Raw genomic sequence first — 21,518 nt, 5'->3', positions numbered from 1 at the left:
AAAATAGATACTTAAGATACATTTGTAACAGATTCACCTTCATTAGTAAAACTGTAATAAAACATACAAACTACAGAAATGTGTTTAAACTTTCATAACCTGGCAAATTTTGTAAAATGGGCATGGTAATTAGGGGGTGTGGCTGCAAAAGGTGGCGTGGTCAAACGGTTTCCAAAATGCTGGGAGGTATGCCAGTATTTTTGTCCAGAAAGGGTAGCAACCCTAACTTAAGGTCATCTCAGGTCATTTTGCCTGGTCATGTGCTTTCAGAAAGAGTCAGCACTTCACCATGGAACTGCTTTCAGATAAGCTATTATTTCTTTTACTCAGTGTAACTGAAAGAGGTGTAAAGGGACTTGGATTTTACTATGTCTAGCCCCATATCAGATTTCAAAATTAAATACTAAAAAAATCCATACCTCCCAACCGTCCTGTTTTGAGACAGTCCCGCTTTTGACAGCTCAACCCGCAGTCCCGTTTGTGTACTGATATGTCTGAGTTTTTCTTTGATCTGCTGCGCTGAACTGCCAGAAAAAGAGACAAAGATTCTAACTTAATTGGCTCTTGGCAGAGAGCCCAGAATACATACTTAACATACTTTTGTAACGGTTTTAGATAAGATAAGTACGTACACAACTTAAAGGGCAATTCACCTTCATTAGCAAAACTGTAATACCACATAAAAAAATTGGGCGTGGTTAAAAACATTCGCCGCACTATGCGCAGCAAATCTTTTTGTCCCCTTTTCTGTTTCCAAAATGGTGGGAGGTATGAAAAAATCGGTTTTCTCTTTTGAGAAGAAGAAAATTACAATTCTCATATTACACGCCACTTTGTAGGCGGTATGACGACATAAACACAGCAGGAAATGAGAAGAATGGGATATGTGTGTCACACTACCCCCAATAATCCGTCTCCTTACGCTATTATTATAGCACAGCCCTTCCGGAACCCTGTCTGCACAGATCTATTTTCTGGCGGGACTCTTCCCCAGCTGGAACCCCGGTGCACTCTGGGAGATGTAGTTTTCCCAAGCGGGTAAATTGAGCGCCGGACGGTTTTCCGCTTCGTGACGTGTAACGGGAAGGGCTGTTTCCTGCCCTGGAGAGAAAGCGGTAGCGGCGGCGGTAGAAAGAAAAGGGGGGAGGGAGGCGCGGTGGAGAGGTGAAAGAGAGGAGCGATAAAGAAGAGGAGAGAGGTCGGTCTGACAGCGGTTGTCGCTGAGCCGCTCATTGTTGTGTGACTTAGGGACCGTCAACCTGTGGCTTGTCAGCTGTTGTTGTACTACAGCTCCCAGCAGCCTCTGACGAACTGTTGTTGGATAGAAAGAGCAGCGGCTGGGGGTTGCCACAGGTTGAACTGCCTGGATACAAACATTATCAGGTGGCTGTATAATAATCGTATGTCTGTGTGAGCCACTAACCTACTAGTGATGTGTGTCTGTGTGAGACCAGCTATGTCTGTTCTATAAAAAACATTAACCTCAATCCTCTCCTGTCTCCCCTCCAGCCACCATGAAGCTTTACAGTCTCAGTGTTCTTTATAAGGGGGAAAACAAGGTCCATCTGCTGAAAAGTGCCTACGATGTCTCCTCCTTCAGCTTCTTCCAGAGATCCAGGTACGCTGGGTGCCCACCCTCTGCCCACAATATCCTGTATAAAGCTGCCCACCCTCTGCTCACAATACCATATATCAAGCTGGGTGCCCACCCTTTGCCCACAATATCCTGTATAAAGCTGCCCACCCTCTGCTCACAATATCATATATCTGGGTAAGCTGGGTGCCCACCCTCCACTGACAATATCAATAGATTCCAAGATGGGTGCCCATCTCTGCTCACAACAAAAATGGTTTCCAAGCTTGGTGCCCACCCTCTGCTCAGAGTTTTGTATATAAGCTGGATGCTCACCCTCCTTTCACACTATAAATGGTTTCCAAGCTGGGTGTCCACCCTCTGCTCATAATATCAATATTCTGCAAGTTTGAGCACCCACCCTCATAATCTTGTATAGGAAACTGGGTCCTTGCCAATGTGGGACATACCATCAGTGGGCACATTTCTCTGGGTATATACACCTAATTCAGGATTGCACACTGTATCTATTAATGGGAGCAAGTAGGAACAGCATGGCCTATGCAGCCTGCAAGAAATTAGAGGGCATATCGATCAAACAGAGAAAGCTTTCTTAAATTTCTATTGAGATTTCTACATGTGGGGGCAGAAAATTCATAAAGCGTTGTAAAATTTGGTAGTTACAATAGCAACCAGTCAGAATGTTTATTTTCTTTAGTGTTGCTACAGTCCATTGATCCAAGTTGTTGGCTAGTTGCTATGGGCTCAGTTACATCAACTCGCATGCCACCGTTTGGCCTTCCTCACGTGCCACCCTACTTTGGCCTTCCTCATATGCCACCCTACTATGGCCCTCCTCACTTGCCACACATTCTCCGCTTCAGTAGCACCCCAATCTCCCAGACCTAACAACAATATGGAATAAGCAAAAAGGGGATTGCATACTCCAAAATTGAAAGTAGAAATTTTATTTTAAATAATTAAATAATATAAAATGCCAGACACACTTCAACCATAAAGGTCTTCATTGTGTGAAAAAATAGAAAAAGAAGTGGCTATTTCTAACATAACAATATGGCAGCTGCAGGGCACTGTATTAAATTAAAGTCAATAGACGACCTTAATAGGGACTCAGCTGAGCAACCAGTAGGGAGGCTTCACTTCATATAAATGGATTCCGGGGTGAAAATAAGACTGACTGGGCAGTGCTAATGCAATTTTTTGTGCATTTCTAGAAAACCTAAACTTGTAATATAACAGGTTATGCATGTTGTCTGCATCTGTTTAGCCAAGGTTAAACAAATAGATCTCTTATAGATTCAGAGAATGGAGAACAAAAACTCTTCAGAGCTGGTCCCAGTTGACTGCAGAAAAAGAAAGACAATCCCTTTTCTAAATCTAGTCCTACAATTAAACAAGTCCTTGGATCTGTTTTGTACTACAGGTATGGGACCTGTTACCCAGAATGCTCGGGACATGTGGTTTTCTGGATAACTGATCTTTCCATAATTGGGGTCTTCATACCTTGTCTCCTAGAGAATTATGTAAGCATTAAATAAACCCAATAGGCTGGTTTTGCCTCCAATAAGGATTAATTATACTTTAGTTTGGATCAAGTACAAGATACTGTTTTATTATTACAGAGAGAAAAGAAAATTATTTTTAACAATTGTAATTATTTGATTATAATGGAGTCTATGGGAGACCACCTTTCTCTAATTTGGAGCCTTCTGGATAATGGGTTTCCGGATAGTGGATCCCATACCTGTAATAGTATATTCTTACTTGCTTAAAAGGAATCCAAGACCTTTCTTGCCGCTATCTAATGTATCTGCCATTACAGCTGCTTAAAGGGTAGATAGATCTCTCTGTGACCTGCACTTGCCAGGCTATGTTTCCTTTGTGTTTATGAGATTTAGCTACTGTAGCAACTCCCATTCATACTATCCTCTGCACAAACTTCTATGGTTTCTGTTCTCTTTCCACAGTGTCCAGGAGTTTATGACATTCACCAGCCAGCTGATTGTGGAACGATCGGATAAAGGGAGCCGGTCCTCTGTGAAGGAGCAAGGTCAGTGGTGTATATTATACACAAAGGTTAACTGTGTTTGAAGCCACAATCATAACACTCAGATTGTGTGTAAGGACTTGAATTATACAAGTTCAGCTTCCTTTTTGATAATAGATGTGCTCAGCATCTATATTATGAGAGATGCTCTCAATCCACTGGTCAGCTTCATGATCTCAACATCAATGTTGCCTGAATTCCATTCATTTCTCAAATAGCGGAGTTCAACATACAATTCACAGAAGTCTTGAGTCATTCACACTGCAGGCTTTAGAATTCAGTCCGTCAGAGTCTGTCCCTCACTATTTGTATTCCGTTCATTGCTATTGTAATCAATAATGAAATCACAGAATAACTTTTGTTAGTCGTGACTAGCCAGGGTTAAAGCTCAGTCACAACAGAAGCATGCTAAGCATTCCTAAACTGCATTTCACATGGTCATGTGATTCAGCTAAATCAAATGACTGAGAAGGAATATTCTAACATAGGTGCTATTATTCACCATTGTAGTAACCTATAGCAACTATCAACAATCGGTATTGACTGAGGTGTTTCATTTAGATCAGGAAAAGCAACATGATGTTGTGATGGCTATGAGATACTCTGTTGGCTTAAAAATCAATTCTCCACCCCATCCTGTAGTAGAAATAGGGCTATATGCAGACTCATAAGGTCCTTAAAGGGGTGGGTTCACCTTCAAACAAGGAGTTGATTTCAGATAGATCACCAGAAATAACGACTTTTTCCAGTGACTTTCTACTTTCTATGTGTGACAGTTTTTCTAACATTAAAGTGACTTTTTCACCTTCTGAAGCAGCTCTGGGAGGGGGGGTCGCCGACCCTGTAAATTATGCTGAATTGATACATTAAGTTGATACATTTCTTATCTTTGTTCCTGCTGAGCAGAATCCATGAGTTTCATTACAGGAAGCTGTTAGAAGTGATACAATAGTTACTAATATTTCAGAGATGTTGCTGAGAAATGGATCAACAAAATGTTGCAAAATTGTAACAGTTCAGAGTCTGCACCTGAATTACTGAGCTGCCAGATTGAAACACCAGACACGAACATTCAACTTTAAACTTAGATTTTGGAAAAACAGTAAAAAAAAAATGATGGAAAGTAATTGAAAAAATTCTTTATTTCTGGGGAACAATCTGAAAACAACTGAATTGAAAAAAGTGTTTGGAAGGTGAACAACCCCTTTAAGTGACAAGGAGGAAGAGTCTTATGTGAAACACCATTGATAATTAAAGGGGGCGTTCACCTTTTAGTATGTAATAGACATTGATATTTTGAATCAATTTGCAATTGTTTTTTTTTTCTGTGACTTTTCAACTCCAGGAAGTAATTTCACCAGCTATCTGGTTGCTATGGTCTTGTTTACATTAGCAACCAGGCAGAACTTCAAATGAGAGACTGGAATATGAATAGCAAAGGGACTGAATCAGGTCTGTAGAGAGAAACAAAATAGGCCCTGGCATTTCAGCTACACAGAGAGTCCATGGCAATTTACAGCAACCCCTCTGGCATTTGTCAGAACCCACTTATATAGAAAGTTAAGGAATAAAAAATAATAATGATACAATTTCAAGCTCATTGAGCAAGATGTAGGAAAGGAAGGTGAATCATTAAAAAGGCTATTAAAAAAAATGACGACCAATTGCAGAGTTGCTAGGAATAGGACATTCTGGATCATACTAAAAGTTAACTTAAAGGTGAACCAACTGTTTAAAAATACCTGTGGGAGAAGAGTCACACAATTGGCAGCGTCTGACATAATTCATTTTGGTTGTTCTCTTCCCATAGAATACCTGTGTCATGTGTATGTACGAAATGATTCCCTAGCTGGGGTGGTGATCGCTGATAACGAGTATCCGCCAAGAGTCTGCTTCACCCTTCTTGAAAAGGTAATAAGGAACTGCGCAGTAAAGTCATTTTGATTCAGGGACGTTGGAGTTCAGTTCCTGCATTAGCTTTTACAGGTCATTTAGTTTCTCTATGCTTCTTGCTTATCCGTGAGACTGGGACTCCAGTATTGATGATTTTGTTTTATTAAAACAAGCAGCCAGAAGCACGCTATTATTCTCTCTACGTCAGTCTTCTCAACGCTAACTGCTTTACATTACTACACTAATGCAAATTAGTCCTGGGATTAGTTAAATTAAATTAGCTCAATCTTTGAAGGTATGTTTCTGTTCTAATCTGGATAATGCTATGGCATTCAGTCTCTTTTCTCCGACTCGTTTGTGTCTTTCGCGCTTGCAGGGCCACCTTGACTGTAACTTATTTTTTGGAATTTCTCTGTGTCTGACCTTTAGCATAACCTTCTATGGGCTACTACTTAGACTTCTGGTTAAAGCTTATTTAATAAGCATAGGTGCAGAAAAATAAGTTGCTCAAACGCATTCAATACAAAGTTCGTACAGCTGTAAAATTCCAGGAGTCTGTGTAACCCCTAAAGCAGGGCTGTCCAACCTGTGGCCCGGAATGGATATGAATGCGGCCCAGCTTCAAACAAACGGTTCCCGAGGAAACATCGCAAAGAATATGGCCCCCCCCCCCCGGACCTAATGGGACCACCCGCTGTCACTACTTTGTACCTTGCATTGGCAATTCAGCTTGTTGTTCCTGTTGCGCTCCGGTAGTGTGCATGTCTGACTTGTGCTCTTCACTTTCCTTTTTTTCTGTATTGCAAAAACATGAATTGCATAAATTTGATTCACATTGTATGTAGAAGGAGAAAGAAAAGGAAGGGGGGAAAAAAGAAAGAAATATAGTTATGGAAGTAGGATAAAACAAGAGAGTGAAATAACACTATGTGCTCTTTAAGTCCAGACTGTTGTCTTGTTAGGTACAGGCTTACTATGCCAGGTTGTAACAATGTGGTTACCTATGGAGTAGGGAGGATGGGGACCCTGCCCATTGCCCAGTTAGTAATAATAATATAATAATACATCTATTTAATATCCAGGTGTCCCATATTCCAGTGTATAGTTCCATCTGGTTATCCAACTGGTATTTGTTATTTTCTGTGTATTTTCTGTGTATTTTCTTTACTTTTACAAATCAAAAGTTTTTGTATGTCATGTGTGGCCCCAGACAATTTTTCTTTTTCCAATGTGGCCCAGGGAAGCCAAAAGGTTGGACACCCCTGCCCTAAAGTATTCAGGATAAATCTTGTAGAGAAAGGAATAAATGGATTCAATGCATTCATTTCAAACTGCAAGTGTTTTTTTATTCAGCAGTGGAAAACACTACATGTTTCGAGTCAAGCCCTTTTTCAAGATGCCTGACTCGTAGTGTTTTACAGTGCTAAATAAAATAACACATTTACAAAGTTTATCCTGAATAGGCATAGGTGCCACTATATCCTAGTAACACCATAAAAACATATATGCCGCTATACTTTAGTAACCCTATAAACAGGGGGTGTAACTACAGAGGAAGCAGACCCTGCAGCTGTAAGGGGTCCTGGAGCTACAGGGGCCCCATGAGGCCCCTCTAGACATTTTGGGGGCCTAAAAAATAATTTGCTGTGGGACCCAGTAATATCTAGTTATACCACTGCCTTTAATGGAGAACTAAACCCTAAAAATGAATATAGTTAATAATGCCATATTATATATACTGAACTTATTGCACCAGCCTAAAGTTTCAGCTTGGCAATAGCCATGTACAACATTTCTAGCCGACTTCTTTAGTTAAGCTTTAGTGCTAATCTGTTTATAGCTTTCTTTGTTGCTTGCAAATACATGTTTGATTGGATATAATTGATTGTGATATGTTGGTGTAATTTTCTCATTGATTCTCTTTCTGCAGGTTCTTGAGGAATTCTCTACTCAAGTAGACAGGATAGACTGGCCATCAGGCTCTCCAGCCACCATTCAGTACAACGCTTTGGATTCTTACCTCAGCAAGTATCAGGTACCAGTTCTCCACAGATAATGGCTTAATCATATGCACAAAAAAAGTCATTTTGGAAAATTATTAGAGAAATGTTGCTCCAAAGCAAAAGTTGCTAATGTCTGGGCTAGTCCCTTGTAGCTTGTCAATTCAGGCTGTCATATTGTTCTGCCCTTGGGCCAGTAATCGGGTCACAAGTGGACCCAAGTAGAGTTGTCAGCCACAGACTAATTTATCATTATAATTTTTCTCTTGAGTTTCTGGGTTCCGCTGAGCACCATTCGAAGGGCAATTATTTTGCTCATTTAAGACACTCCAGTGCCTACAGAGATTATTGCATAGGTAGATCTACATGCATGAACAGCTGAACCCTTCTCTAACAATGATGTGAATTGTAGTTCAACAAATGATATAAGCCAGGCCACTGCAAGAAAGTTATGATGAATTAGGGTTGTCCAGCTGTTATCCAGCCAATTAAAATGTGATATATCTGGCCATCTGTCTATTAAATGAAAAAAAAGGTGGGGCAACACTATAGTATCCATTACTACTAGATTAAATAGATGATGACCCATATTAAAAAAGGAATTACCTGAATTTGTTAATTGTACTTGAACTTGTTGATGTATGTGTTTCAGAATCCTCGAGATGCCGATCCAATGAGTAAAGTTCAGGCTGAGCTGGATGAGACCAAAATTGTACTGGTAAGATCATGCCCAGTAATAATCCTAGAAATAAAAGAACGCTACATCGAAACTGCAAACTGAAAAGGAGCCACTGGCAGCATTTATTGCTCTGCTTAAAAAGCTGGTGATGTAAGCGAAGGCTGAATGCTTGCTCCACAGTGGCAGCCCCCCACTATTTTAACCCCTCCTTGCCCTAATCTCCTTGGTTCTTAACTTTTGGTTGTTCCCCTCTGAGACAGTTTTCTTTATGTTACACTGATGAGCTTTGACATGGTTGAAATGGATTGTCTGCAAGTTTGGTTTTATGGCTTAGATTGTGTCTGTACTTACAAACCAGTTATATGGCATACATTCTGCTATAAGAGGGCTAGCGATAGAGCCAAGAAAAGGGCCGTGTAGCCAGAGACTCATGCCATGACACTTCCCACACCTTAATATTTTAAGATTGGGTTTATGATCTAACCAAAAGCCCTTCAAGCCTAAATGATATGATTTTCAAATTAAAACATTCTTTGTAGAAATGCTGAAAAAGTACAGATTTTCTAATACTGTGCGTCAGCATCCACACCCTTCTTCCCATTTTATTATTATTGTCCTTTAGTCATTGCACGGATGGGAAGCGTGTGGGAAGAAACCCTTGTACCTGGCAGAAGCCCACACTTACATGGGGAGAAAGTACAAGATACTTGCAGATAGTTTCCTGGTTAAAATTGAACCTAGGAACCCAGAGCTGCAAGGCAAGAATGCTACTCGCTGCCCCCTCATTGTACATACTAGTTACTATAGCTGCCTCTGTGTGTGTGTGTGTGTGTGTCAGTCAGTCAGTCTATGCATATAACATCAAAAGATCTGCCAGGCTTTTTTTTTTTTTATTTATTTTTTTTTTCCCCACACCCCCTCCCCCCCGCAACAAGGGAAAACGAAACCAGTTGAATATGAGAAACTCTGGTCCATTGAGGCAAAGGTTACAGAATTGCTTGGATTGCATATTCTCTCTGCATCTGAAAATTGTTGATATGCTTGTGTACATTGTTGTACAGGTATGGGATCCGTTATCAGGAAAACATCCAGAAAACTCCATCTCCCATCAACTCCATTTTATCCAAATAATCCAATTTTTAAAAAATGATTTCCTTTTTCTCTGTAATAACAGTACATTGTACTTGATCCAAACTAAGATATAATTGACCCTTATTGGAAGCAAAGCCAGGGTTTATTTAATGTTTACATGAGTTTCTAGTAGACTTAGGGGCCGATTTATCAAGGGTTGAAGTGAAAATTCGATTTTCGAGCTATTTTTTTTGTGTACTTTGACTAGGGAATAGTCTAAATTCGATTAGACTTCAACCATTTGCCATCTAAAACCTGCCGAATTGCAGTTTTAGTCAGTTTTTTTTTTTTTTTTTTAGAATAAACTTCAAATACAATGTTACTTCGATTCGTACAATTCGAACTTGAACAAAAACTGCCTATTCACCCCAAAAAAAAAAAAAAAAATATATATATATATATATATATATATATATATTTTTTTTTTTTAATTTCGGGGTTTTTTTTGTTTGTTTTTTTATTCGAATGTCGACCTTTGATAAATCTGCCCCTTGATGTATGAGGTTCAAATTACGGAAAGATCCCTTATCCGGAAAAACACCAGGTCCCAAGCATTCTGGATAGCGTGTACCATACCTGTATGAGCAAAGTTTAATAAAAAATCTAAATTTGCCAGTCTATCATACTGATGTTTGGGACTACTTTCTATAAATATAAGTTTTCTTTTTGGATCTCCTTATTAGGTCCAAGTCCCCTGTGCACCTTTAGTGTTTGCATAATGGAACAGCCACAGGTTATATAGCTCAGCATGGCCAAAAACAGCATGTGGGTTAATAACTAAATAAACATTGCCAGGTTCTGTACTGAGAGTGCCAAGCTACATGTTACACAGTTACATTGATTATATGTGTCTAATGATTATGCCCCTGCTTCCCCAGCACAACACCATGGAGTCTTTATTACAACGTGGAGAGAAACTGGATGATCTCGTCAGTAAATCTGAAGTCCTGGGGACACAGTCAAAGGCCTTCTACAAAACTGTAAGTGCTGGGCCCTGTTGCCTAACATTACTTTGTAATAATCAGGATTCTGGTTAGGGAGAGGAACAGTGATGTGTTACCTTTTTATTGGGCTTGGAAATAATCAAGTTTATGTTCACTATCTCCCTCTCTGCATCTGTTTCTCTTCATGCCAGAGTTGGGTGTCAGATACTCATTGACAGTTAGATATATATCTTATAGGGGGGCTCCTTTTGCCTAGAAGATGTATTAGAGCTCACGCTATTAAAATCACCAGACATCATGTCTCTCTACATGCAGAATTTGTGCAAAAGGCAGTTATTTTGTTTGTACTGGAATCGGTTATTTGATTGAGCTCTAATACATCTGCTAGGAAAGGAAGCCCCCCTATAAAATATATTGGGTCTAACTGTCAATGAATATCTGACACACAACTGCTGCATGAAGAGAGAATAAAGAGAAACAGTTGCTGAGAGAGGAATCGTCAACATAAACTTGATTGTTTCAGAAACAATGCAGAATATTTAATTGATTGTATTTATAAAGTTTCTTATTTCAGTATGATGAAGCTTATATTACATTTTAATTTTCACGATAATTCCCCTTTAAAAAGAAAATTGTTCACTTTTTTTTTTTTTAAACTGAAATCACTAACACAAATGTTGCAGTCAGTCTAGATTTGAATTGCTAGGGCCACTGTTCCTAGCAAGCACTTGACATGTTTAATTCCACACAGGCGAGAAGTAGAATATAAAACCATATCATTTGTTTAAAAAAAAACTCGCCGAATAGTGCTTGTGTTGATGTACTTTCCTGTTATTTTAATTAAGGAATGTCTATGCTTATTATTTTTGCACTAAACGAGAAAATAAAACCACTTCTGGTCTGTTTGCAGAGGAGATGTAGTTAACCAACTCCTTTCCACTGAGAAGTCCTCGGTAATGAGCTGCTTTTAAGCTCAAAGACTGCTTAGGGTAATTGAGAGGGTTTTGTAAGACATGTACAGTGGTGTGAAAAACTATTTGCCCCCTTCCTGATTTCTTATTCTTTTGCATGTTTGTCACACTTAAATGTTTCTGCTCATCAAAAACCGTTAACTATTAGTCAAAGATAACATAATTGAACACAAAATGCAGTTTTTAAATGAAGTTTTACGTTATTAAGGGAGAAAAAAAACTCCAAATCTACATGGGCCTGTGTGAAAAAGTGATTGCCCCCCTTGTTAAAAAATAACTTAACTGTGGTTTATCACACCTGAGTTCAATTTCAAAGGTTATAATACCATTTCTAAAGCTTTGGGACTCCAGCGAACCACAGTGAGAGCCATTATCCACAAATGGCAAAAACATGGAACAGTGGTGAACCTTCCCAGGAGTGGCCGGCCGACCAAAATGACCCCAAGAGCGCAGAGACAACTCATCCGAGAGGCCACAAAAGACCCCAGGACAACATCTAAAGAACTGCAGGCCTCACTTGCCTCAATTAAGGTCAGTGTTCACGACTCCACCATAAGAAAGAGACTGGGCAAAAACGGCCTGCATGGCACATTTCCAAGGCGCAAACCACTTTTAAGCAAAAAGAACATTAAGGCTCGTCTCAATTTTGCTAAAAAACATCTCAATGATTGCCAAGACTTTTGGGAAAATACCTTGTGGACCGACGAGACAAAAGTTGAACTTTTTGGAAGGTGCGCGTCCCGTTACATCTGGCGTAAAAATAACACAGCATTTCAGAAAAAGAACATCATACCAACATTAAATATGGTGGTGGTAGTGTGATGGTCTGGGGTTGTTTTGCTGCTTCAGGACCTGGAAGACTTGCTGTGATAGATGGAACCATGAATTCTACTGTCTACCAAAAAATCCTGAAGGAGAATGTCCGGCCATCTGTTCGTCAACTCAAGCTGAAGCGATCTTGGGTGCTGCAGCAGGACAATGACCCAAAACACACCAGCAAATCCACCTCTGAATGGCTGAAGAAAAACAAAATGAAGACTTTGGAGTGGCCTAGTCAAAGTCCTGACCTGAATCCTATTGAGATGTTGTGGCATGACCTTAAAAAGGCGGTTCATGCTAGAAAACCCTCAAATAAAGCTGAATTACAACAATTCTGCAAAGATGAGTGGGCCAAAATTCCTCCAGAGCGCTGTAAAAGACTCGTTGCAAGTTATCGCAAACGCTTGATTGCAGTTATTGCTGCTAAGGGTGGCCCAACCAGTTATTAGGTTCAGGGGGCAATTACTTTTTCACACAGTTTGGATTTCTTTTCTCCCTAAATAATAAAAACCCTCATTTAAAAACTGCATTTTGTGTTTAATTGTGTTATCTTTGACTAATAGTTAAAGGTGTTTGATGATCAGAAACATTTTGTGTGACTTTGTGTGACAAACATGCAAAAGAATAAGAAATCAGGAAGGGGGCAAATAGTTTTTCACACCACTGTATATGCAGGTCTGGATTTACATAGCGGGCATCCCTAGGTTAGCTGATGTTTGTCGCCCCCATCCCCTCCCTTTAATTCGTGCAAATTTTCATCATCAGGACCAGATCAATGGGGATTGGCGCACAGGAAATTTAAAAAAAACAATGCGCATCCCCAGTGTTTGTGAACCAAAGTGGGTGTAGTTGGGCAGCGTGCCGCCCCCTAAAATCCTGCTGGTCCAGGCTTTGGAGGCCTCTCCACAAATCTGGGCCTGTGTATATGTTTTAATTAACAGTCTGTTTTACAGTTCAGGAACAGGTTGGTGTAATAAAAATTAGGTAAATAGGCTGAGCAAAAAAAAAAAATATTTCTAATATACGGTAGTTAGCCAAAAATGTAATGTATAAAGGCTGGAGTGACTGGATGTCTAACATAATAGCCAGAACACTACTTCCTGCTTTTCAGCTCTCTAACTCTGAGTTAGTCAGTGACTTTAAAGGGGGCCACATAAGAAATAACTGTTCAGTAAGTTTGCAATTGATCCTCAGCATTCAGCTCAGATTCAAAAGCAACAAGTCACTGATTGGTTACCAGGCAGTAACCAATCAGTGGCAACCAAGAGAGCTGCACTCAGGAAGTAGTGTTCTGGCTATTATGTTAGACATCCAGTCACTCCAGCCTTTATACATTACATTTTTGGCTAACTTACTATGTTAGAAACATTTTTTATTTTGCACAGCCTATTTATTTAGCCAGTTTTTTTTATTTTTACATTGAATAATTCCTTTGATATGGTGGTGATTGGATTATTCCTCTTGCTTTTCTCCAGGCGCGGAAGCAGAACTCGTGCTGTGACATCATGTGATGTAAATATCGGCCGGCAGATACAATGGACACCAGACAATGAACAAACACTTTAATATCGGGCTGAAGCACCAGTCGTGCAGTGTCCTGCCCCCTTTTTCTTTAAGGGGTGACGAATATAAACACTGCTGCCCTGGGTCAATTCCCCTCTCCTCAAGTGCTTACGAGGGACAGTTGTTTTTTTTTTTTTTTTTTAATGTTGTCTGTGATGATGTGTCAGATTTATACCACAAGACCCCCTCCCCCATACTGTCGTACCTCGGTACCCGGAGGAATGATCTGACCAGTGTAACCATTCCTGTCTCTATGCACAGAGTAAACCTGTTAATGCTGAGTATTCCCATATCTAACCAGCCTTCCCCCAGGCTCTGGATCTGATGCAGGCAGCACCAAAGCTACAAACAAGTCTTCATTTATAATCCTCGCACGACGTCTAATTATGTTGCGTAATGCTCTGCTCTGGGAGATGTCCTTGCTCTTTGTTTACTGCGCCGCACTATTAAAATCCCTCGCTGTGTGTCCAGCTTTAAACTCATAATCGTGAGGGTGGGAACATTTTATATATACGGGGAGGTTCCAGAATATATTATTCAATCCCATAGTTGTCTCCCTGACGGGGATGTGGTGACTGCTTAAAGGAAAACTATACCCCCAAAATGAACACTTAAGCAACAGATATCATATTAAGTGGCATATTAAAGAATCTTACCAAACTGGAATATATATTTAAGCAAATATTGCCCTTTTATATCTCTTGCCTTGAGCCACCATTTTGTGATGGTCTGTGTGCTGCCTCAGAGATCACCTGACCAGAAATACTACAACTCTAACTGTAACAGGAAGAAGTGTGGAAGCAAAAGACACAACTCTGTCTGTTAATTGGCTCATGTGACCTTACATGTATAGTTTGTTGGTATGTTTGTGTGTACCGTGAATCCTACGATCCCAGGGGGCGGCCCTTATTTTTTAAAATGGCAATTTTCTATTTATGATTACCCAATGACACATACTACTAGAAAAGTATATTATTATGAAAATGGTTTATTTACATGAAGCAGGATTTTACATATGAACTGTTTTATGCAATATCTTTTTATAGAGACCTACATTGTTTGGGGGGTATAGTTTTCCTTTAAGGCTTTCTAGTCTTTAACACTCTCCTACCTATGGGAGATTCGGAATTATTTTCTTCTTGTTTATTTTAACCACTTGTTAACCAGAGGAATCTCCTTATGATATTGAGCGCATTACCCATTCACTGCTAAATTCATTTTTTTTTTTGTTTTGTTTTTTTAGTTAAAGGGATAGTGTCATGGGAAAACATGTTTTTTCCAAAACACATCAGTTAATAGTGCTGCGCCAGCAGAATTCTGCACTGAAATCCATTTCTCAAGAGAGCAAACTGATTTTTTTTATATTCAATTTTGAAATCTGACATGGGGCTAGACATATTTTCAGTTTCCCAGCTGCCCCAGTCATGTGACTTGTGCCTGATGATGAAACTACTTTCTGGCAGGCTGTTATTTCTCTTAATGTAACTAATCTTGTGTTAGGGAGCTGCTATCTGGTTACCTTCCCATTGTTCTGTTGTTAGGCTATTGAGGGGAAAAGGGAGGGGGTGATATCACTCCAACTTGCAGTAAAGAGTGACTGAAGTTAGTCACATGACTGGGGGCAGCTGGGAAATTGACAATATGTCTAGCCCCACGTCAGATTTCAAAATTGAATATAAAAAAAAATCTGTTTGGTCTTTTGAAAAATGGATTTCAGTGCAGATTTCTGCTGGAGCAGCACTATTAACTGATTTGTTTTGGAAAAAACATGTTTTCCCATGACTGTATCCCTTTAAATTGGGGTTTTTCGGCTGAAGTAATGAAAAGACAAATCGAAAGTGTCGTGACAATTAGAACCTCGTTTGCCCTGGCACGTGCTTTAACTCCAGTTCCTGAATGGTTGCCCATAATGTGGCCGACTCATTTCAGGCCACTCCAGAAGACTCAATGTTTAATGCCCAAATGAGGGGGGCGGCATACAGACTGTATAGATAAGTTATTATTGTAACTCCGTGTTCTGTTGTTTTACTGATTTCTCTCCCCCCTCCAATGACGGTTTTCATGACCCTCTTAATTCAAAACTGTATTTTAATAAAGATTGGCTGGACATTTCTGTATGAAACATTGGCTCATGTGTGGACTTATTCAGCGCTACTTTTCTACACCGAACCTACTAAGCCTTTTAATAACAGGCTTGGAAAAAGAACTGCTTGCTTCCCAATAGGATTGTGGTTACTCTGTCTCTAAACAATAACAAAGGAGTTAGAAGAGATGTTTTAAAGGGACAGCGTATAATTTTATGTGATGGGACCAAGGTGCTCAGGCGATAATGTGAATTATCTAAGTGTAATGGCACACAGGCTGATTCAGGTCCTGAGTTTTTAGTAGCTTAGTAGGAGGTATCACTTGTCACTAGAACAAGCACTTGTCACATGAATTCAAGGTGGTGCCGTTTCCAGACATACAGTTAGGTCCATATCTTTGGACAGAGACCACTTTTTTCTAATTTTGGTTCTGTACATTACCACAATGAATTTTAAATGAAACAACTCAGATGCAGTTGAACTGCAGACTTTCAGCTTTAAAAAGATTGCATAAAAATGTGAGGAACTAAAGCCTTTTTTAAACACAATCACTTCATTTCATGGGGCTCAAAAATAATTGGACAATGGACTCAAAGGCTATTTTGTGGGCAGGTGTGGGCAATTCCTTTGTTATGTCATTTGCAATTTGTCGAAGAAGAAAAAAACTTTTTCTGATCCAAAGAGGTCCAATAATCTCTCTGCATTGCAGTACAAGTCATTCTGCGGTACTAGAAGTGCTACAGTTACAGTGCTACGCAATATGTTGGCGCTATATAAATACATGTTAATAAATTATCAATGAAGCAGATAAAAACCCTGGAGTTGATTTGATGGGGGGGGGGGGCTGGTATGTGGAAGATTTTGCTGTGAACAGACAACATGCGGTCAAAGGAGCTCTCCATGCAGGTGAAACCCCTTCACAACAGCCAAACAGGAGGTAGGCGTGTCAATATCCAAGTCTGCCATAAAGAGAAGACTGCATGAAGTAAATACAGAGGGTGCACTGCAAGGTACAAGCCACTCATAAGCATCAAGAATAGAAAGGCATCTAAAAGCCAACACAGTTCTGGAAAAACATTCTTTGGACAGATGAAACCAAGATCAACCTCTACCAGAATGATGGCAAGAAAAAAGTATGGAGAAGGGGTGGAACAGCTGATGATCCAAAGCATAGCACAGTTGTGTATAAAACATTTGGGAGGCAGTGTGATGGCTTGGGCTGCATGGCTGCCAGTGGCACTGGGACACTAGTGTTTATCCATCATGTGACACAGGACAGAAGCACAAGAATCAATTCTGAGACACTGTCTGCTCAAATCCAGCTAAATGCAGTCACACTGATTGGGAGGCGTTTCATAATGACCCAAAACATACAGCCAAAGCAACCCAGGAGTTTATTAAAGCAAAGAAGTGGAATATTATTGATTGGCCAAGTCAGTCACCTGATCTGAACCCAATTGAGCTGCATTTCACTTGTTGAAGACTAAACTTGGGACAGAAAGTCCCACAAACAAACAACAACTGAAAGCCGCTCCAGTAAAGGTCTGGCAGAGCATTAAATAGGAGGAAACCCAGAATCTGGTGATGTCCATGAGTTCAAGACTTCAGACTGTAATTGCCAGCAAAGGGGTTTATAACCAAGTATTAGAAAGTTTTTTCATTTGTCCAATTGCTTTTGAGCCCCTGAAATGAAGTGATTGTGTTAAAAAAAGGCTTTAGTTCCTCACATTTTCATGGAATCTTTTTGTTCTGAATTAAAGCTGAAAGTCTGCAGTTCAACTGCATCTGAGTTTAAAATTCATTGTGGTAATGTACAGAACCAAAATTAGAAAAAAGTTGTCTCTGTCCAAAGATTTATGGGCCTAACTGTATATTGCAGGAGCGCTTTGAGGCAGTTGTCAATCATTTCAAGGCCTTTAGCACCTCCCCCCATAGCCCCCCCATGTTGGCCATCTGCTACTTGTTTTGATGAAAGATGGCTGAACCTAATAAAGCCAACACGTGGCATTTAACTGTGGATTTCTGCTTCTATGAACAAAATGTCACCCTTCCCTATTGCTGGAGTTGATATACCGTATATCACTGCTAAATGGGTTAACTGGGAAGTGTAATCCACGGCACCATTTAAAAGGATTAACAAGCATCCTGTGATTAAGATCATAGTCAGGTTTGTGCTGACAGAAGAGCTTTCCATTGAGACACTGCGATGGAATGAATTCAGCAGGAACAATGGCTGTGTACCCTCTGCTGGATAAATGGTTGGAAATGTTCCCCTCTGGTCACCATGGTTACCCCATCAGGACCGCAAGCATGTAGCACAGTCCAGAATCAGCAAAGAAACAATGGAAATTTCCTCTCTCTGCTGGCAATTCAGTTGTCCCAATTAGAGAAGCAGACCCTGCGACTACTGGGGGGTCCCGGCTAAAGGGCAGTTTCATGTTCCTAAAGGCATCGGTTACAACAGAGGACTTAGTTTGTAGATTTCCTGCATGTTCCAAGTAAAAAGTAGTACACTGCTTTGGTAGACAATTTAAAGGGGGAATCTATAACCCAAAAATGAATTGATGTAAACTTACTAAGATAGCTCCTCTGAGTATCTTTACAATTTAAATGAATTTTCTATTTTTAGTGGTTTCTGAGATGTGAGCAGTTTTAGACCACTAGACTACTACTGGGTTTTTGGTTCAGCATTCAAAGTCAGAGTGACCCAGAGGCGGGCCAGGCTAGCCGGGCGCCCTAGGCGACCCAGCCGGCCACCTCGCCCTCACATCCCCCGTCGCTTGCGCAGTGATGTCACTCGCTTACACACAAGCATGTTGATGGGGCGCCGTGACGCACATGCGCGCAGACTACACAAGCTTATGCGCTGCGTAATGCCGACGCTTGTGTAAGCAAAAGTTAAGTTTGGCGAGTAGTAGAGTCTGGTCTAAGGGTAGGCAGAAGAGGTAACTGCCCAGTTCCCCTCAATTGTTGCGCCCTAGGCCGCTGCTTCTTCTGCCTACCCCTTGTTCCGGTGCTGGAGTGATCCGGGGTTTCGCATAGCTATGATTTACCTGTTAAAGCAAGCCCAGCAGGCAGAGACAAGTGCAGTACAGGTATTGGACCTGTTATGCAAAATGCTTGGGACCTGGTGTTTTCCAGATAACAGATCTTTCTGTAATTTGAATCTTCATACCTTAAGTCTACTAAAAAATCGTGTAAACATTAAATAAACCTTTTTTTCTTTCAATTAGGATTAATTATATCTTATTTGGGATCAAGTACAAGGTACTGTTTTATTATTGCAGGGGAAAAAATAAATCATTTAAAAAAATTTGGATAAAATGGAGTCTATGGGAGATGGCCTTTCCATAATTCGGAGCTTTCTGGATAAAGAGATTCCGGATAACTGATCCCATACCTGTATATATGATGTACTGTATATACTAGTTGGTATTCAGTTTACCTAACCTATGGCCTTCCATCTGTGAACTGCATGTCTCAGCATTAAAAGCTACGTGACAGGCTGAGTGTTCATTACCTTTATCAGTTAAGGATCAGGGTTGTTTTATGCTTGACAAAAACCCATGATGATTCCAATGCAATTTATATAAGGGCAGAGACACGCTGCTATTTGGGGAGATTAGCCGCTCATCGACAAATCGCTTCTTCTTCGGCGACTAATCTCCCCGAACTGCCTTCCCGCCAGCTAGAATGTAAATCGCCGGTGGAACGCCTTATTTTCCGAAGTTGCCTCACCATTAAACTTCAGGCGACTTCGGAAAGCTGAAACGATCCGAGTGCCATCCCGCCAGCAGTTTACATTCTAGCCAGCAGGAAGGTAGTTCGGGGAGATTAGTCGCCCGAAGAAGAAGCGATTTGTCACTTTGCGACTAATCTCCTGAAATAGCAGCGTCTGTCTCTGCCCTAATGGTTTTAGCTGCTCTTAGTCAGTTACCACCAGGTGGAGCTGATGTTCAGGCACGTGTCCTGGATACGGTTTACATACAATCAGGGATGGGCAAGTGGAACCACTGCTTTAAAACCATTCAAAAACAATAAATACATGTATACTGGAAAGTGCCTTAGAATGATGGCATATACAATCCAAAGCTTTAGATGCTGCACATGCCCTTAAAGCGACGTGACATGTACTCCTGAGAACTGAATCTGACTTCAGAAAAAATCTCTTTTGCAAGTTTGATGAAATAGAATCACTCTACACAGTTCTGGGTTCCCACTGTATCCCTTAAAAGCAAACACCTATAAACCCCCATGCTGCAGGGCTGATTAAATGATAATAAATAAAAATAAAATGTATACTGCAGGCTGCACTGATCTTTACACTGCACATCTGGACTAATTAGTACTAAACACTGCAGTTGATTTCAGGCAACCAAAGCTCACTTGTCGGCAAACATAGTCTTCACTGACATTGTTTTGGGTGGTTGACTAATATCTGGCCAGCAACCACTAACAGAGGGTTTTGGAAGAGTCCAAATAGAGACTGGAGATGAGGAGGACATCTACAAGGTGGACAATGGTTTCCTCCTCCCTGTCTATCTCCTATAACAGTGCTGTGCAACTTCTATGGTACAGAGGGCCGGAATTTTTCTAATCTACATGGTGGAGGGCTGATAATGGAAGCCAGTGTTAGCCACTCCCTGTTTTTAGTGCTGGGTAAGCATGAAACGCGTTAGGCGTTAGAGGGATTACTATACATGTTTTTTAACTACTGATGTGAATAAAATATATTTTTTTATTGAATAGCATGTTTTGGAGAAATTATTGAAATTGTGGTTTTGCCTCTTTTTGGTCACTAGAGGTCTCCAACATGCTTATTAATAGTATTTACTACTTCTGCTCCCAATTTGATCTAAATAACTCCCTGTTTTTAGACCACACCCACTTTAAACCACACCCATGTTACCACAAGACCATGTACACATTAATAGCACACCAAAAAACCAGATGGTTGGTGCTCACTGCAGGGATCAGGGCCGGAACTAGGGGTAGGCAGAGTAGGCGGCTGTCTAGGACGCCATCGTTGAGGGGCGCACTTTTACTGCGTTTTTTTTTTTCATTCTTTCATTTTTTTCAAGCGTTTATTTAATAATTTGTTTCAGTAATGATGGTCACTCAGTCAGGTGGAATTCCCCTCCTTCACCTTCTCCCTCTTGCCAGCAAGTAAAAGCTCCTTCTGTGCGGTGCGGCAGTGCAGCGTGACGTGTGTATTTGCGTCAATGATGTCACTGTTGCAGTTGGATGACAGAGAGAGGCAGAGAGCTGGGGGGCTGCTTGGTGTGACTCTCGCTGCTCTCAGACTTGCACAGTTGCACTGAACTGAAGACATTCTTTCTATTACTGTAAAGTGTGAAGCTTCCTACTGGCACAGCCAGGTACAGATTTGGGGGGCCATATGTTTGCTGTTGCTGCTGGACTGGGCGCTGGCACAGGTACATAAATACTGGGGGCAACATGATGTGATCAGATTTATTTTTGTCTGCTGCTGACACAGGTAAAGATTGGGGGCAATATGATGGCTGCTGGAGGGCTGTATGATGGATGGCTGCTGAACTTGCTGGTACAGGGGGCAGTAATATAAATGAAAAAGTGTTGTACATTTTCTTGCTTTCTTTATTTAAAAACCATCATGGTAAGGAGGGAAATGGTAATGCAGGACAGGGGGGCACTGATTGAAGCTCTTACCTAGGGTGCCAAACTACCTTGGCCCGGCACCGACAGGGATGTCACTCATATGTGAAAAAAGTTAAGTCATATTAAGACATACCCTTAAATCCATATGCCTCCTCC

General features: G+C 40.6%; 1 protein-coding gene across 2 annotated transcripts; it reads left to right on the top strand.

The window, feature by feature from the left end:
- The first annotated feature begins 1,023 nt into the window (after positions 1 to 1,023).
- On the top strand, positions 1,024 to 14,229 carry ykt6.L (YKT6 v-SNARE homolog L homeolog). 2 transcript variants are annotated; one of them, XM_041586986.1, is made up of 8 exons: positions 1,024 to 1,198; positions 1,510 to 1,618; positions 3,562 to 3,644; positions 5,452 to 5,552; positions 7,465 to 7,569; positions 8,187 to 8,252; positions 10,223 to 10,324; positions 13,554 to 14,229. In XM_041586986.1, the coding sequence occupies exons 2-8, from the start codon at positions 1,515 to 1,517 to the stop codon at positions 13,587 to 13,589; spliced, it is 597 nt and encodes a 198-aa protein (XP_041442920.1). In that variant the 5' UTR covers positions 1,024 to 1,198; positions 1,510 to 1,514; the 3' UTR covers positions 13,590 to 14,229. The 2 variants fall into 2 exon arrangements, with proteins under 2 accessions (XP_041442920.1, XP_018106774.1); XM_018251285.2 differs by lacking the exon at positions 1,024 to 1,198 and adding an exon at positions 1,205 to 1,383.
- Positions 14,230 to 21,518: the final 7,289 nt, after the last annotated feature.

The sequence above is a fragment of the Xenopus laevis genome, chromosome 3L, assembly GCF_017654675.1.
Source record: "Xenopus laevis strain J_2021 chromosome 3L, Xenopus_laevis_v10.1, whole genome shotgun sequence".
Taxonomy (NCBI): domain Eukaryota; kingdom Metazoa; phylum Chordata; class Amphibia; order Anura; family Pipidae; genus Xenopus; species Xenopus laevis.
The sequence above is the reverse complement of the archived record's forward strand: the minus strand, read 5'-3'. Positions and strand labels throughout refer to the sequence as shown.

Excerpts from the sequence above, each read along its gene's own strand:
- ykt6.L (XM_041586986.1), top strand. The coding sequence starts at position 1,515 with ATGAAGCTTTACAGTCTCAGTGTTCTTTATAAGGGGGAAAACAAGGTC. Across the intron at positions 5,553-7,464 it reads GCTTCACCCTTCTTGAAAAG|GTTCTTGAGGAATTCTCTAC; the intron begins GTAATAAGGAAC and ends CTCTTTCTGCAG. Across the intron at positions 7,570-8,186 it reads CTTACCTCAGCAAGTATCAG|AATCCTCGAGATGCCGATCC; the intron begins GTACCAGTTCTC and ends TATGTGTTTCAG.